The sequence below is a fragment of the Mobula birostris genome, chromosome 3 (genome assembly GCF_030028105.1).
Source record: "Mobula birostris isolate sMobBir1 chromosome 3, sMobBir1.hap1, whole genome shotgun sequence".
Taxonomy (NCBI): Eukaryota; Metazoa; Chordata; class Chondrichthyes; order Myliobatiformes; family Myliobatidae; genus Mobula; species Mobula birostris.
The window spans coordinates 70,184,281-70,203,218 of record NC_092372.1 but is presented as its reverse complement, the minus strand read 5'-3'; the positions used below and the strand labels follow the sequence as shown (position 1 = coordinate 70,203,218).

The following is an 18,938-nucleotide window of genomic DNA, read 5'->3' as shown; positions in this document are numbered from 1 at the left end:
GACACATCATACACGAGGGTGAAATTTACAAGTTACATGTAAAAAAAATCTTCCATTTGCATAGTTTCTTTTGTAATGATAATTATTTCCTTACAGTGTTTCCACACTGGCACAATTCTCTTTTTTTAAAACTGAAAAGCGTATTTGCTCTACATTTAACAATGCAAGTATACTCCACTTGAAAACAAGGCACCCAGCTGGAAAATATTCTTGGTGCACTGCTGCAAAGCTACTAAATAGAAACAGCATTGTTTTGCTGAAATTCAAATGATGAGTGGCACCTTAACCAATATTTTCCTGCCAAGGAGGATTGGAGTCATGACGATACCATAGAAACCATAGAAACTACAGCACAGAAACAGGCCTTTTGACCCTTCTTGGCTATGCCGAACCATTTTCTGCCTAGTCCCACTGACCTGCACACGGACCATATCCCTCCATACACCTCCCATCCATGTATCTGTCCAATTTATTCTTAAATGTTAAAAAAGAACCCGCATTTACCACCTCGTCTGGCAGCTCATTCCATACTCCCACCACTCTCTGTGTGAAGAAGCCCCCCCTAATGTTCCCTTTAAACTTCCCCCCCCCCCCCAAACCCATGTCGTCTGGTTTTTTTTCTCCCCTTGCCTCAGTGGAAAAAGCCTGCTTGCATTCACTCTATCTATACCCATCATAATTTTATATACCTCTATCAAATCTCCCCTCATTCTTCTACGCTCCAGGGAATAAAGTCCCAACCTATTCAACCTTTCTCTGTAACTGAGATTCTCAAGTCCCGGCAACATCCTTGTAAACCTCCTCTGCACTCTTTCAACCTTATTTATATCCTTCCTGTAATTTGGTGACCAAAACTGAACACAATACTCCAGATTCAGCCTCACCAATGCCTTATACAACCTCATCATAACATTCCAGCTCTTATACTCAATACTTTGATTAATAAAGGCCAATGTACCAAAAGCTCTCTTTACGACCCTATCTACCTGTGACGCCACTTTTAGGGAATTTTGTATCTGTATTCCCAGATCCCTCTGTTCCACTGCACTCCTCAGTGCCTTACCATTAACCCTGTATGTTCTATATTGGTTTGTCCTTCCAACGTGCAATACCTCACACTTGTCAGTATTAAACTCCATCTGCCATTTTTTAGCCCATTTTTCCAGCTGGTCCAAGTCCCTCTGCAGGCTCTGAAAACCTTCCTCACTGTCTACTACACCTCCAATCTTTGTATCATCAGTAAACTTGCTGATCCAATTTACCACATTATCATCCAGATCATTGATATAGATGACAAATAACAATGGACCCAGCACTGATCCCTGTGGCACACCACTAGTCACAGGCCTCCGCTCAGAGAAGCAATTCTCTACCACCACTCTCCGGCTTCTTCCATCGAGCCAATGTCTAATCCAATTTACCACCTCTCCATATATACCTAGCGACTGAATTTTCCTAACTAACCTCCCATGCGGGACCTTGTCAAAGGCCTTACTGAAGTCCATGTAGACAATATCCACTGCCTTCCCTTCATCCACTTTCCTGGTAACCTCCTCGAAAAACTCCAATAGATTGGTCAAACATGACCTACCACACACAAAGCCATGTTGACTCTCCCTAAGAAGTCCCAGTCTATCCAAATGTTTGTAGATTCTGTCTCTTAGTACTCGCTCCAATAACTTACCTACTTTGACTATTGTTAATATTATTTTAATTTGAGAACAATCACTGAGTTGTTTTGTTTTGTTAGTCTTCCCTCTCACTGGGGAAAAAGGACGGCACCTCTTTGTCCCTTATTAGTGAGAGAGGGAGAGCCTGTGGTATGTAGAATTGTCAGCTGAATAATTGGTTTTTGTTGGACTGCTGATCATGATCTCTCATTGGGAGCTTTGCTATTGCTGCTTGCTGGGTGGTGGGTGCTGATGCTTCCTGCTGAAATAAGTTGCGGGGGGTGGTTAATGTTTGCTGCTGCTTGTGCATAGGAGGAGGGAGAGGGGGCTTCGGGGTTCTCACGTTGTAGTGTCATTCATTCTTTGGTGTTCTTTTCTCATGATTGAATGCAAAGAGCAAAAATTTCAGGTTGTAAACTGTATACATTCTCTGATATTAAATGGAACCACTGAACCACTGAATCTGGCATATTAATAACCCTGGCGATGCTAGAAGGAAAGTATTTGTTTCTGTATCTTGAAGAAAAGGCTCACCTATAGCAACAAAATAAAAAATTCAAATCACTTATCTAATACAGAAAAATACTGTTTCCTCGCAAGTACTATTAAATTTCATTGTAGAGTTCTTCTGTTCTCTAGGCTTACAAGCTTGAATGGAGATTGAAAGGTCCATATTTTCCCAATGTCCATGCTAATTAACTGCATTTCAAAGCACAAACACGAGGAAATCTGCAGGTGCTGGAATTTAAAGCAACACACATCCGCTAATGAACATTGACTTCTCAAACTTCTGCTAATGAACATTGACTTCTCAAACTTCCGCTAATGAACATTGACTTCTCAAGCTTCTGCTAATGAACATTGACTTCTCAAACTTCCGCTAATGAACATTGACTTCTCAAACTTCCGCTAATAACATTGACCTCAAACTTCCACTAATGAACATTGACTTCTCAAACTTCTGCTAATGAACATTGACTTCTCAAACTTACGCTAATAACATTGACTTCTCAAACTTACGCTAATGCCCCACCTCCCCCTCATACCCCATCCGTTATTTATTTATATACACACATTCTTTCTCTCTCTCTCTTCTTTTTCTCCCTCTGTCCTTCTCACTATATCCCTTGCCCATCTTCTGGGTTTCCCCCCCCCCCCCCTTTTCTTTCTCCCTGGGCCTCCTGTCCTATGATCCTCTCATATCCCTTTGCCAATCACCTGTCCAGCTCTTGGCTCCATCCCTCCCCCTCCTGTCTTCTCCTATTATTTTGGATCTCCCCCTCCCCCTCCCACTTTCAAATCTCTTACTAGCTCTTCTTTCAGTTAGTCCTGACGAAGGGTCTCGGCCCGAAACATCGACTGTACCTCTTCCTAGAGATGCTGCCTGGCCTGCTGCATTCACCAGCAACTTTGATGTGTGTTGCTTGCATTTCAAAGCAATTCATTTTGAGTTGCTGGAATCATGGCCAACTTTAACACATTGTTTGGCTGGAAGAGATGGGAAGGAATCATTCATGTGATTGTCAAAGCTGGAGCTGAAATATTTTAACTCTGAATCAAATGTCATGCTCTGACAAGATAAATAGACTTTTGCTTTGTAGTTCACATTTGTGGACTTCATCTGAATATAGTCTGTGAATTTGAAAAAGCCACTGAACTGTTCCAAATATTTAGATCTAATAAGCTTATGTTTGCTTGCAGATACGATCCAAAAACTGACACTTGGACAGCAGTCGCCCCAATGAGCATTAGCAGAGATGCAGTTGGTGTTTGTTTACTTGGTGATAGGCTCTATGCAGTTGGAGGATATGATGGGCAGTCATATCTAAACACTGTGGAAGCCTATGATCCTCAGACTAATGAGTGGATGCAGGTAAGGGCAATTATGAGTCAACTATACTGATTTTTAATTAGCAACCAAATTATCCTAATAAAAGATCAATCACTATTACCTGCATTAGGCTCATGTGTTCTTTTATTTATTTACCTATGCCATTTTTCAAAATAAGAGCAACACACATCAAAGTTGCTGGTGAACGCAGCAGGCCAAGCAGCATCTGTAGGAAGAGGTGCAGTTGCCGTGTCAGGCCGAGACCCTTCATCAGGACAAAGGGTCTCGGCCTGAAACGTCGACTGCACCTCTTCCTACAGATGCTGCTTGGCCTGCTGCGTTCACCAGCAACTTTGATGTGTGTTGCTTGAATTTCCAGCATCTGCAGAATTCCTGTTGTTTGCGTTTCAAAATAAGAGTTTGTTTTTAGGGTAGTGTACAAAATTAATAATATCATCCTAGCTATCATCAGAACACAAAGGAAGCACACACTATGTTGATCAGCAGCAGCCAGGGACAAATGAAAGGTCCCATCAAAAGATTGTTTTTCTGTGGAGGTTGACAGACAGCCCAGAGGAAACAAGCTAATGTAAATGTATCAAAAAGAGAAGGTTGAAGAGAATATTCGTCAAGGACAACAGATGAATCTTTAAGCTTTTCTTGGATTTACTAACTGGTCTATACCTAAGAGTTAATAAGAACAAAGTTCAAAGTAAATTTATTATCAAAGTACATACAAGGGGTGATTGATAAGTTTGTGGCCTAAGGTAGGAGGAGTCAATTTTGGAAAACCTAGCACATTTATTTTTCCTACATTTCCACACTTAGTCCAGCAGTCATGGAGCATACGGATCCCTTCTTTGTAGAAGTCGGCATCTTGGACCTCCAAAAGTGGTCCACAGCAGAGGTGGTAGAAGGAAATGAGTTATTAACTTCAAACTTTCTGCATTTTCACTCAAAGAGTTGAACTGCACGTGCATGTAACGAGAGCTGTATAACTCATCTCCTTCTACCTTGGGCCACGAACTTATCAATCACCCCTGCTGTGGACCACCTGGAGGTCCAAGATGCTCTCGTGATAAATACCGACATAAATATATACATACATACTGAGAACATGTGCTATACAGTCCCTGAAAGTGAGTCCATAAGCTATGGAATTAGTTCAGTGGTCATAAGAAATAGAGCCCACCAACCATGATTGTGATTCATCACAATCAGGGCAGATCTTGATGTCATTTCCTAGCACTGTTGCCCTAACCTGTGAATACTGTCAATGTGGTTTGCTAAACTGTGATATTATATTAGCGCTAACACTAGCATCCTCCCATCACCGAACACAAGCTACTGAATGAACAAACAACCTATTAGTTGACAAATTACAAAATTAGACTATATGTGTGAATTAATTCTTTATTCCTGTCAGAATTATAATTAGCAGTACTTAAGCACAGAGTGTAAAAATTAACGGGATTAATTAATGAAATAACTAATAGGAGAATGAGAAGTGAATTATAGATGTTTATAAAATAATGCAGGACACAGATAAAGTGGATGGTAACAGTCCCTTCACCAGGGTAGCGGAGTCCAAAGCTATGGAGCATAGACTTAGCGTGAGAGGAGAAAGATTTATAAGGGACTTGAGACTTGAGTTTGATGAGTATATGAGATGTGTTGCGAGAGGAAGTAGATGAGGCAGTTTCAATCGTATTATTTAAACACTTGTTTAAGCAACACTGGGGCAAGGCTTAGAGGGATACGGGCCGAATATAGGAAAACGTGACTAGACATGTCGGCACTATAATCAGCATGGACTCGTTGGGCCAAATAGCCTGTGTGGCTCAATAATTCTCTGAGATTATAATGTATTGTCACAAGAATTCTGCTTGATAATAGAACATAGACAGTACAGCACAGTAATAGGCCCTTTGGCCTGCAGTCTTGTGCCGACCCCTCATATCTGGTGTAGTCTTGGGGTATAAGTGGGTAGTAAGCCAGCCAGTGGTGTAGTGGCAGCAGCACCAGCCTTCGAGGCAAATGGTACCAAGTTTGAATCTGGCCAGCTCCTTGCACGCTTTCCACCCATGCTGGGTTGAGCATCGAGCTAGCCTCGTAATAAATAAATAACTTAAAAACAACTAAGTGCTATGGAAACGCCAAAAATGCTGGCTGATGCACCACAAAGTGCAAAAAGGAACAACAGCAGTAAGTGGGCAGTGACTCGGTGTCAGCAAGATTTGCCTCTTTCAGTTGATAGCCGTCACTGAGTTTGATATAAGTTGAAGAGATTAATCTTCAACTCAATTGTTTTGATTAATAAGAATTAACAATATTAGGTTTTAAGTCTTTAGATTTATAACTAATAATCTTTTCTGAATGTGTATTGCTTCATACTTGGTGCAAGGACCACTCCAGTAACTAGAACTAAACAAAAAAAAAATGAGAACTGAGAGACTTAATATTAACAATTCAATCCATTTACTTTTATTATCCCTAAATTATCTCTTCACATGATCAATTTGTGGTGTACATGGTAGAAAACTCAACTCTTTCACTGTCGGTCACAAGATGTATGCTAGATCAGAGAAATATAAATTAGTGGCTAGTTTCAATATCTAGAGATGCCAGATTATTTTTATGGACCCTAGTGTCCATAGTTTCTGCTGACAAGGGATCATCTTGCCCCCCCCCCATTGATTTGTCAGTACTTTAACCTATAAGCATGTTTAGTTGTTTTTATTCCTATCAAGTAAAGTTTTGTTTGCCTAAGTTTTCATGGTTTCAGTGCAATTATACTTTTTTGACTTTCAGTCTGGCTGCTGTCCTCTTGAGGTCCAAATGTAAGGCAGCTTTGGAACATTTCTCCTGTAATGTTTGCTTTTGCATTATGCCTCAATGGTTGTGAAGCCATTTTTATTGCATAACATACTCAAAGCAAGCTACTCTACAATTTGTAGTGGTTTTATTCTATTTATACAAGAATAATGCTAATATAAAATATTCTAATCAAATCTGCAATTTTAAAAGTATTGACACAAAGATTACGCAAAGTTGCCAAAATTATTTGAAGTGCATCTGTGACTATTATCAGCAAGTTAAAGATCTTTGGTTTGTTTTTAAACAGGTTGCACCATTGTGCCTTGGAAGAGCTGGAGCATGCGTGGTCACTGTTAAACTCTGATTTCCTTTGAAATATAAACCATTCAATAGATCCATTAAAAATAAAATTACGTGACATCTCTTGAACATGACTTCAAAATGAAAGAAAGCTGAAAGATCCCACAAATTCCTAATTGTACTTCCCCACCCAAAAATGAGTGTCCAGAGAAAACCATACCTTGTGTAGGAAATAACAAGTTTCAATTGATATGCATTTAAAGAACACCCAACTGATGATCACATTAACAATAATAGAGGCTCAAACTTTATGTTGAAATGCTCCAAGTCTTTTTTTAGGATTTATTCCGATTTATTAATGTTCTTGATTCACTGCTAAAAGAATTTGGTTAAGCAAAAATCAATTAGTAGAGAAGAAATGTGCCTGTTTAAGGGATCAACGTCTGTCGTAATTCTGTAATAGTTATGTTGTAGCCTTTATTCTCCTTTCATCATTCCTCAAAATACTCAGATATTGACTGTACTTGAAAGTTCTATTCTCCAATCAGTTTCTGATGGTGCACTGTACAAATACTGTAATTGTTAATTTATTTTCTTTAAGCAGTGTAGATTTTACTTCAATCAGATGGAAAAGGCCATGTGGTGTAACCATGAAGAAAATATTAAAACTATAAACTGAATACAGATTCACTGAGTGCACACTGTAAAGCTAATTTTCCCCTTTTGCAAGCGATGCACATCAGACACTAAAATTACAACAGTGATATAAGATGTTGCATCTGGTCTGCCTCATTTTTCATCCATTAATTTTACTGGATCAAAGATGAGGTAGTGGCACCAGTTAGCCTAATGAACGTTACAGCATAGTTATCGATCATTAATGCAAAACTGGAAAATTATCCTTCTTTATTATGCTTAGTTGCCCTTTATCTTAATAAAATCCAGTGGTTAATTTTTATATATTTCAAAATGACCGTATTCTATTATTTTCATTTTAAGCCAAACTGCCTTTATTAAAAATAAAGTAGAAGCACATACATATTTAATATGCAATATATCGAAATCATTATAGAGGTTTTTTTGTTGGTGCAAGCAATCATTGTGTAATTGCCCCTTTATATCACAGAGTGTTTTCAGTTTATACATTATGTTCTCAATTAGTCATTAACAGACCAAATACATGTTTTGTCCTTGTATGTTATGATTTACCTACCAAAAATATCTAGTCAGAAACTGCCTTTTGCATCAGCCTTGAGACATAACCCGTTATTTACTTAACTTCATTCTACGATTCTATTTTATCTCATGGCTAGAATTTTTGGTTTTGTTGGCAAAGAAATGATGTATATCCTGGGACCTATTAGCACCAGTTGTACATACACATAGGTGATGCAAAAAGGGAACTTAACCAGAGGTTGATGACACTTCTGATCACTCCTGAATAAAGTAACATCCAGGAGAAAATTGCTGTAAATGACTCCACATACAATTCACCTCAATGATGTGACTTTTCCTGATGTCAATCATGCATCTAATGACATTATTGTTTTCTAGCATAAATAGGAGCTTTGGCTATGACCTATGACTTCTATGAATTTTGAATGCAGCTGGAGTTCCCTTGTGCTACTTAACTGAATTTGTGCCTATTAAAAGGGACACTTTGCAGACACCAAGAGAGCTGACTGAGCAGCTTCAGAACTCAACATAGGTTATTCTAAGCCTTCCAAAGTTCTGATTATGATAGGAAGTAGTTTCTCCAGCTTTGACCTGTTGAGATATTCATTCCTTGAGTGCCTTAGCACCGCTGGCTGCATGCAGTTAGAACCTTTCCAGCTGAGGACAGTACAGTGTGTAGCAAAGCCACACTAGTCCCTTATCACAGCAAAGTTGCTTGTCGTAGATGAGGAATGTGGCAACATTACTAATGTATTCAGAATCACTCAAATAAAAATAAAATAATACAAGCATCAGAAATCACATTTTTCAGTAAAATTACACACCCTAGTGGCTGTCCTGTTTCATCCGTGGATTTCAAAGTTCCTGTGCTATGTAGTGATCTTTCCAGTGAACCTGCAGTCTGGCTAAGAGAAGACTGCCCTCTTTCAATTGACTATACACAGATATCTATGTTGATTGATGAAAAGCCATTGCTTTAGATTAGTTGTCTTCAGTTGGGCCAATTGAGAGAGAAGCCATCTTGGGGCACGGGTGAGTGAGCTTTCTGAGAGTCCATGGTGGGCAGTGACGTGTGGGAGTTCATCAGTTCACAGAATCTGCACATCACGTGGCCTCTTGAGGGACCAAGTGCATCATATTTGAATTATATTGTATTAACTTATTTATAGTGTAATATTTTAGTATATGTGCTGTGTGTGATACATGTTGTGTGGATACATGATGGTCTGGAGGAATATTGTTTCATTTGGTTGTATATACGTACAGTCAGATGACAATAAACTTGAACTCAAACTTGATAACGGTCAAACAGTCTCCAACATCTACTCAGTTGTTTTTTTCAGCCTGCACCACAAATCACAGCTGTCTGTTTCCTTTACCAGAGTCGGCTCTGAGGGCAGGACCCTGTTTATGTTCATACATCGACTAGAAGGGCCGAGATGGCCTGTTTCCATGCTGTAATTGTAAAATGGTTATATAGTCATAGTCATACTTTATTGATCCCGGGGGAAATTGGTTTTCGTTACAGTTGCACCATAAATAATCAATAGTAATAGAACCATAAATAGTTAAATAGTAATATGTAAATTATGCCAGTAAATTATGAAATAAGTCCAGGACCAGCCTATTGGCTCAGGGAGTCTGACCCTCCAAGGGAGGAGTTGTAAAGTTTGATGGCCACAAGCAGGAATGACTTCCTATGACGCTCTGTGCTGCATCTCGGAGGAATGAGTCTCTGGCTGAAGGTACTCCTGTGCCCACCCAGTACATTATGTAGTGGATGGGAGACATTGACCAAGATGGCATGCAACTTAGACAGCATCCTCTTTTCAGACACCACCGTCAGAGAGTCCAGTTCCATCCCCACAACATCACTGGCCTTACGAATGAGTTTGTTGATTCTGTTGGTGTCTGCTACCCTCAGCCTGCTGCCCCAGCACACAACAGCAGACATGATAGCACTGGCCACCACAGACTCGTAGAACATCCTCAGCATCGTCCGGCAGATGTTAAAGGACCTCAGTCTCCTCAGGAAATAGAGACGGCTCTGACCCTTCTTGTAGACAGCCTCAGTGTTCTTAGACCAGTCCATAACTTATATGGTTATAAGTGTGAGTTGCTAGCATGCATCCCTGCTCTTGCAGAGAAGAGGCAATTTGCTGCGTGCCTACAAGATAGTGATCTGCTCATGCCTGTCATTTCTCTGCTTGTGCAGGGCAGCATTCTAACTTATCGCTGTTAATGAAGAACAATGAGCCAACCATGTACAGCGTCCTTTTCCTCTGAAATGGCGACCCACTCATAAGTAGCAATCCTTTGTCCACTGAGAGCAGCAATCTGCTCAGTGATATCACCTCTCTGCTTACTGAATGCATGGGCTACAACCTGGTGGCATATCATTGTTCCTGAGGAGCTTCAAGCTGCTTCTGTGTAACCAAGTTAAACTTTTAAGCTTGGGAAGGGTTGTATGGAAGCAGAAAGATCTGTGGTCTCTATTACAGCTATCACTTCCACTAGGAACTGCTATGTGAGAGGTTTGCCACCAACACCCAGCATCTGAAATGAGCTTCACACCCAGAGTTGAGGTTATAGTCTACTATCTCCACACATCCCTGCATTCAGTGAGGCAAGTCTGACAATGTATTAATCATCTCATTGTGCACTCTATCCACCTTGTCATGAATACATTGTGATTGTGTCTATATTTGAGTCTTCTGGTCCCTCATTGTGCCAGTTTCTAAAGTGACAAACACAGTGACTCAGTAGGATCATCATTATGCTCTCCCACTTCCTTTTCCTCTAATGTCCTCTTCTGTTTTTCCTTCTTGTCCTACTCTCTACTGGGATGGCCTGTTCCAAAATGCTAAAGGGCAAAGCAGAAAAAAATTGTCCTTGTAATCTGCAGCCAAAGCACCTTTATGATGGAGCAGCAATGAAGATGGTAATGTGAATATCTTTAGGTGATCAAATTAAAGGGCTTTTAGCGATCACATTAGAACACTGCCAGTGTGCGTACTTGACACATGGAGCTGGTTTGAGGCTTGATGGACTATCTGTCCATTGGGACATTGACTGACCTTTGCATATTGCTGTATTTGAAACCCAGACTTGAGGGGTAGAGAGGGCAGAATGTCAGTGGAAGGGTGAGGTTAAACAGTGGGAGATGTAGGAACGTTGTGGTTGGAATCGTCGTTGGTACGATTAATGGTTGTATGCAGCAGAATAAAAGTTGTTGGTACAAAGCTCACCTCAAATTATATTATCAGGTCTTAGGATTTCTTCCTTAATGGGATTCTCATTATTGTAGCTGCCACCTGCTACTGTTTTTGAACATTGCCTTGGTGGCTGTCCTGTTTCCATTCCCCATCACAGGATTTCTCCCAGCCTAACATTGATTCATCGGGAATTTCATGCCCCTCTGGTTAAAAAGTAGATTTCTCTTTCACTCTGCACAGCAGTGTTGTTACTGTGTGGCTGCTAGGATGTGACTTTATAGGCTGACAATTCTCCGTCACAGAGCAGTGTATCTCCAAACATCCTAAACCTTTTCAGGTCTTCTTTGTATCTCCACGTGTACCATTTTAGTGCACTTGATTCTGGGTAATTAACACCACAATTCTTTTTGTAATGTATCCAATTTTGCTATTTTATATATATATATATACAGGTTCTGATTTGGTTTCAGCACTGTACACAGCAAGATTTTTTATTAGCCACCTTAAAAATACAATTTCCAGCTTACTTTGTTTTTTGTTATGAAATAAGCCATAAGACAGTAATATATTGTATGGGAGCACAATTTGACCATCTGCCCACCACATCTGTTCTGCCACTAAATCATAACTGTCTTTTTTTCTCAACCCTCATTCTCCTGCCTTCTCCCCATAACCCTTAACACCAAGCCAACTATCAGTCGCTGCCTTAAGTAAGCCCAATGGCTTGGCCTCCAGGGCCCTTTGTAGCAATGAATTCCATAGATTCACCAATCTATGGAAGTCAACAATGACTTATGAACATGAAAGCTCGTTCTTGTAAGTTAGTCGATGAGTTTTATTGCACACTACAGAAAATACTGTTGGATAGCTGATGATTCTGTCTGAGTTTGATTTGGATAACTTTCAACTAAAAAGATGAAATAGGTGGGGCAATGCAATTCCGCATCACTACTCTTCAGGACACCTTTTAATTCATGGCTATTTATGATTCCCAGCAAGTATATTAAAAGCAATGCCCTGTAATCCTGTCAATTTTTAAACCTGCAAACTGATTTGATTTTGCAACCAGTTTGATTTCAGTGGCTTGTTTGTTTTATATTTAGAACTCCTTCAATGTAAGTATTAAGTTGCCTGCATTAAGAAACTCCATAAAGTTTACTTGTGCATTTATCAGAATTGGTCACCTGGTTCAAATTAATTTTCTAAAATGTTAAATTGTACTGTATGTTATTATGTTACTAGTTAGCACTTACAGTGAGCACTGAATTATGAGATATTGATTTAACTGTTGAAGTACATATTAATGCATGTAATTTTGGTGAACAGTGAGATATAACTAAACAGTGGATTTATTTTCACTTGGACTATTGAGACCTATACATTTTGGCCCAATTAAGTGGATACCCCAATTACCCAAAGTTTCATAAAAAGCTATTTAAAAAAAGACAAACTACCATTTAACTGAGTAACAAACTATGTATTTAAATGAAATACAGAACAAATTAGAACACTGCCATTACTACTAAAGTACTATAAAACTGTGTATTAGATCCTAATACTTATCAACGGAGGAATTCATCCAGTTACCCTGCGGTATTCTTTTGATTGTATATGAACAAAATCAGTGCAGACACCTAGTACAGTTAATGGACCTCCTTCATTGACTCCCTGTGAAGTAGTGCTGTAACCCAACAATAAATTTCTTCTTTCTGATCATGAATGGTATTCGGTGGATGGCTTTTAATTTGGTCAAGTAGGGTAATTTTTTTGGGCCAGTGGCTAATCTTTCGTGGCATCTTGGCAAGGGTCTCAAACTTTCTTAAGTCAAAATAAAAATACTAAATGATCAAAATATGCTACTTTTTGAATCAGCATCCGTCAGCCCAAATAGGTTATATAACACAAGCAATCACCTCTGACACTATTTAAAAATTGTTCACTGTAAGCACACTGTAGTGTCTGATGGCCACACAAGCGCTCCGGACAGATGCTGGTTAGAAACTGTTCGGCAACTTTCTCCTGTCACAATTAAGCGGCATAGTGTCCAAAAACATGAAGGGAAGCTCGGCTGCTTTTTCGATTCATTTTTGTTAAGAGTTCTCCCAAGTAAGTGGTTCCCAGATTAACTGGAATCCACTTATATGACAAAGATTCATGTTTTTCATTTATAACCACTTACATTAGTGAGTTCACAGTTTGTTTATTTAATTTCACTGAAAAGCACAGTTAAATCACAGGATATTTATGGAACAATCTAAGTATGAAAATTGCAAACTATTTTATCCTCCCAAAAATTCCTTTTTTACAATTAATGTATCTCCTGTAGCTTCTCGGTACAATATATATCAGACAAGCATTAGGAGTGATGCCTTGTTCACAGAAATCCTGCACTTTGCAATCATTATAAAACCAGCTGCATTAACTGTGAGTAACTCAATGGTCATTTCTGATACTTGCTTTCCAGTTATTGCTTTTACCCCAGGCCAACTTTGAAATATGGATTGTGACATATTTCAAAAAACATTAGCCTTATTAAGAAAAAGAATCAGTAGTAGTCACAAAATTATCCAAATAATTGAATGTTAAAGAAGATAATTTGTAATTCTTTAGATTACTAAATAATCTGAATGCTGATGATTCATATAGAAAAGTGGGGGATTATAGAAAAGAAAGTTTCCACATTGTCAATAGAAATAAGATAACTTGAGAGTGGTTACCTACATGATCTGTCGAGTACTGTTTCAGAATTTGATTCATTCTTGTAGCCTATATATTCATATTGGTAGCACCCTAAAGTTACAAGCAAATGAAGGTTGAGGAAAACAGTAGTTTAAAATGTATTGATTAAGCATGAAGATAAGCAGGATAAAGATAAAGAAAGATCTAGTCATCTTGCAGAAGAGGTACATTGAAAAGGTTAAAAAAAAAGCTAAAAGGTAAAAAAAGTTAGTCTCCCTTTGGCATATGTGGTGTCAGAATACTTGGAAGCATAATCAAATTTGATACTCCATCCACTGATGTGGGTTAAGATGCTGTACTTTGGATAATATGTCAAACCAAGGCACTGTCTGGCTGTTCTAATTCTTGAAGTGAATCCATATACCTATTCTAAGAAAAGCAGGGAGTTGTCCCATTTATGTAGATTAACAATAATCTCTCTACCAAATTGACCAAAAACAGATTAATGGATAATTTACCTCAGTGCCATTTGTTGGGCCTTGATGTAGACGTAAGAAAGGTGTATTTGGTTACTTATCAATAGACATCGCACTTCAAAGCATTTCCATGTTGTGGTACAACGTTCATGATTTATAAACCACACATTGCACCAAAGTCAAGGGGTTACAAATTACATTCCTATTGCTGAATTTTTAGTGTAATGCTCATATTTACAAATCCTTTCGATGCTAATTCAGTGTCAACAATGTTTTGAATATGCCCAACCAGTCTGTTTCAATGTATAATTAAATTTGCTGCAGTTTGAAATTCTGCTGTGTTCATGAACTATCATGTCAGGTTATTATGTACTAAATGCATCTTAACAGTTGTTTCCTAGGTACCCATTTGTAAGTCTCGGATCCCCAATCAGTTTTCTAAACATATATAATATACAGTATGTATAGTAGCATGCATTGTTGGGCAGTATTGTGTTTAGAGTGTAATATATAAAGCTCTGCAGATGCTGGGGTCAAAGCAACACTCACAACACACTGGAGGAACTCAGCAGCTCCACGGATGCTGCCCGACCTGCTGAGTTCCTCCAGCGTGTTGTGAGTGATATATAAAGCTCTGGTTGGGTCACAACTATATTGCATATAGTTCTGGTCACCTCACTATATGAAGGATATTAGGCCTTTGGAGAGGGTGCAGAAGAGGTTTACCAGGTGCTGCCTGGTTTAGAGGCCATGTGCTATCACCATAGGCTGGATAAACAGGTTTTTGTTTGAGTGGCGGAGACTAAGGGGAAATCTGATAGATTAGGGACATAGATAGAGGGCAGAGAGGATCTGTTTCTCAGGGTTGAAATGTCTAATACCAGAGGGCATGCATTGAAGGTAAGGGGGTAGGTTCAAGGGTGATGTGAGGGGTCAGTTTTTTTACTCAGAGTCGTGGATGCCTGGAATGCGTTGCCTGGTACGGTGATAGAGGCAAATACAGTAGAGACTTTTAAGAGATGTTTGAATAGGCACATGGATGTAAGGAAGATGAGGGGATATGTAGGTAGGAGGAATTAGTGTTTGGGTGTTTTTGATTTGCTTTTCAGCTGGTTCGGCACAACATTGTGGGCTGAATGGCCTGTTCCTGTGCTGTACTCTTCTATGTTCTGCATATTAACCTAATAATATCTAATCCATTGGACTGATCTTTGTTTCCATTGTATTATCATTCACGTGCAACATTCCAAGATCTGCTATATGTGCAGTTACTTATCTAGCTTCTTTAATTGTCCACTTTATAAGTCATGCAGTTACAAAGCATTCCACATCTTCAATAACTGAAGATGACTGTCACCAGAAAGCATGCTTTATTCCATTATTTTAAAATCCAGCTCACCTTGAAGGAATTTAGCTTTATTGCTTGCAGCCTGTGAAGCGGCTCAAAATCTTGGCATTTTAGTTTGCTCCTGTCTGAATTTCTTAACCCTCATCCTCTCCACTAAAATCTCCTGATTTCAATTTTTTTTTAATATTATGTATCTTTGCCCCAGCTCAGTTTAAGTTCAAGTGTAATTATCATTGAACCGTACATGAATACCCATGGATACAGCCAAATGAAACAGAGTTACTCCAGGGCCAAGATGCAAAACACTGTATCAATAGTCAGACACAGCACAAGGCACACATACGACGTCAGTAAAATACAGTCATGCAAAACAAATAAAAATATACGTTGGCAGATTAATGCAAACTTGACCACAAACTGTTCTGTGCTGGCAAGCTTCCACATTCAAATATTCATAAGCTTGAAATAAAAACTAAAAATACTAGAAATAGCCCAGCAGTTAAGCAGCATCTATAGAGAGAGAAATAGAGTTAAGATCGGGTCGATGATATTCCATCTCATAGAGCAGCTACAGTGGAAGTACTATACATTGAATGTGAAGGTTTCTACATTCCTTTAAATCAGCCTTCTTGATTTCCAATGCCTCCATGTGAGGTCACCACCAGACACAATGTACCTTCCACTTGCTTTACTCAATTCAAAAGGAACTGTTCCTTCTGGACACTAGTTCATCACACATCTCTGACAATAGGCACTTCCCCTTCTTGCAACAGCTTTCGTCGAACCATAGAAAATGCAACACATGCCCTTCCACCTTCTCCCTACCCCTCCACCCCCATCTCGGGCAACACTGTTTCCAGGTAAATCACTAAGGTTAGACACTTCCTTTTTTTTTTGATTGCACATCCCCAGTTTGAGATTATGCAAAACCTTGCCCTTCTTTCAATTTGTGAAGATTCCCATTCCCCTGTCACACTTGTTCTTATCCTAGATCTGCATGCTTCCCTGCTTGGCAGTTTTTCTTTCAATTAATATTCTTAAGCTTGGGTTAAAATTTATGCACGACTTGAAACCTATTTTGCAACTTCCTCCAGCTCCATAAACCTCTGAGATCTCTTCCAGTTCCTACCTCTATGCTCATTGATTGACCATCAACAAGGATGTCATCTGCTGCCAAACCATGAACCTCTCCACTTCTGTCTCCTCAAGTTCACCATAATAATCCCTTTAAAACATCCATCTTTTGCAAAGTTGTTAGTGCCAGTCCTAATGTATTTTATGGCATGAAGCTTGACCAGATGCAGCATAGTGAGCTGGTAGAAGAACACACTAAATTTGTATTGATTGATGCTACTGGGTGGTCGCTACAACAAATATTTCCTGATTTAGGAGTCTCAAATTTGTTCACATTCCTTTGCCCTTCTTTGGTTTACATTGTAGATTTACTCTATGCTCCTTTCAATTCATGCCACTTCCCTCACCCCACTGTGGGGCTACCGTCCAGCAGCTCGCTGTGTTCCTCTTCAGCAACGGGTCACTGTTAAATCTTTATTATCCAGTTGTTTGATATTTTCACTAACATTTCAGTCTCCCTCGTGGAAACACAAGTCCTATCAGAAGGTAACAAGGGAATAATGAAGAAAAAAAATAGTATCTGAGAGAAGTGGGAAGATTGGGAGCAATTAAGAAGTGAACAAGTGCGTTTGAGAGAAAGGCAAGTGTAAAAGAAGTGAAGGGGGATTGGAGATGGAGATAGCGTGGAATAGTTGGCAATGGACTAGAGAAATAGAAGCCAAGAAGTACTTGAATCCTGAGTTTAGAAGAGCCACTGTTACAGTGGAACATGGTGATTCCTTTCTCAGGTCTATTCGGCTGCTTTTTCATTTACTCTTGTAGCTCATAGAAGCTGTTAGTTTCTGTTTTGCAGGTTCCCAGTGGAATAGATGAGAAATATGCAGGGTGAATGTATATCTTGAACTTTTAGGGTTGTAGTGGGATGAAAGGAACTGGAATGTTGAAGAAAGATTGGGGGACTCAGAGAAAATAACCATATTAGTTGGCAATATATAGACTTAAGCAATGAAGAAGAAAATAGGCTTGCTTCTATTGGCAATCAAAATAAACTTTATATTAAGGATATGAAGTAACTCTGGAGATAAATGACCGCACATTTTAAAAGTTATATAATGTACTGAGTACTTTATGTACTTGTTTGCTAGGCTAAGAATATGCTTTTTTCAAACATTCCTGGTTGTCAATTGTAAATTCAAATGGAATCACTTCCATTCTTATTAAAAAGTGTAACTAATTATATTAGTAGTAAGCAGCTTATAATTACTGATTGAGACAATAAAATGCCTGTGTAATGATGTGATGTATGTGGAACATCTTGAAAAAGCAACCTTATTTTGTTTTTTTTTAATTTTCGTTTATTTATTTGAACAATGTAGGTACAGAAAACTGCAAGTTAATATGGTGAAACAGATCTATATTAATGATGGAACAAAATCTCTTTATATGGTATATAGTGTATGATGTTGAATGTAATATCAGCTCTGATTTTGCAGTACCTGAAACTGCATACATATTTGTCATCCTGTGATAAACGGTTTGATTAAAATGTGTAACACAGAATAATTGTTACATTCTCTTTTACTTCAGTAGAAAAAAATGATGTATTAGAAATACATTCCTTTTGGAAGGTAATAGATCAGTCATCTATTTAAAAATATAGCATGCACTATATGTCACCTTTAATTAAAAGCTTTATTTTACAGAAATTGCTTCATTATTAGAAATTTATTGTGTTATATTTCTTTTTATTGGCAACTTAAATGAAATTAATTAAACAAGAATTTCGATCAGAATTGCAGTTATTAGCATCTAGAAAATAAGCACAGTTTTCCAATACGTTTGCCCATTCTATGGAATCAGAAATAACCCTTCACAAAAAGAAAAATTTCAGAATTTATTCATTTTGTAAATTGGACTTGCCTAACATCGGGCTTTTGTTTAAACCGTTGTACCTTAATTACATTTGTAACCTTTTGGGGAGAAGCTGATTGCCAAATTCAGGACAAGCATCAGACAAACATCTCAGGAAGGGCTATATGTATACATTTTCTTGAACTAATCTGTCTGTTATGTGGAATTTGAACAAACATTTATGTCTAAAGGATGTGAATAAATTTGATTGTTACAAACAAATGTTTGATGTTTTATTTTTAAGATGATAATTTTGAAGCTATCTGGGTATCTCTATATCATGATTTATTTATTGTAATAGGATCTGACAGGGAGATGTATTAATCATTTATATGAGATTGCCTTGGCTCTTGCTGCATTAATTCAGAAGTCATCCATATAATTTAGATGTTTATATTAGTTGATATGTTTCCAACACAAAGTTTTCCCGTATGTTCTTCA

At 38.5% G+C, this 18,938-nt stretch overlaps 1 protein-coding gene across 5 annotated transcripts in view; it reads left to right on the top strand.

The window, feature by feature from the left end:
• Positions 1-18,713, top strand: part of LOC140195113 (kelch-like protein 5) — a 142,645-nt gene extending 123,932 nt beyond the window's left edge. For 4 of the 5 annotated variants that reach the window (XM_072252861.1, XM_072252865.1, XM_072252866.1 and 1 more), the window contains 2 exons: positions 3,372-3,543; positions 6,626-18,713. In XM_072252861.1, the coding sequence (XP_072108962.1) occupies positions 3,372-3,543; positions 6,626-6,682 (229 nt within the window). In that variant the 3' untranslated portion in view covers positions 6,683-18,713. The remainder of the gene's footprint in view (positions 1-3,371; positions 3,544-6,625) is intronic. The other variant, XM_072252863.1, reaches the window with a different exon arrangement.
• Positions 18,714-18,938: the final 225 nt, after the last annotated feature.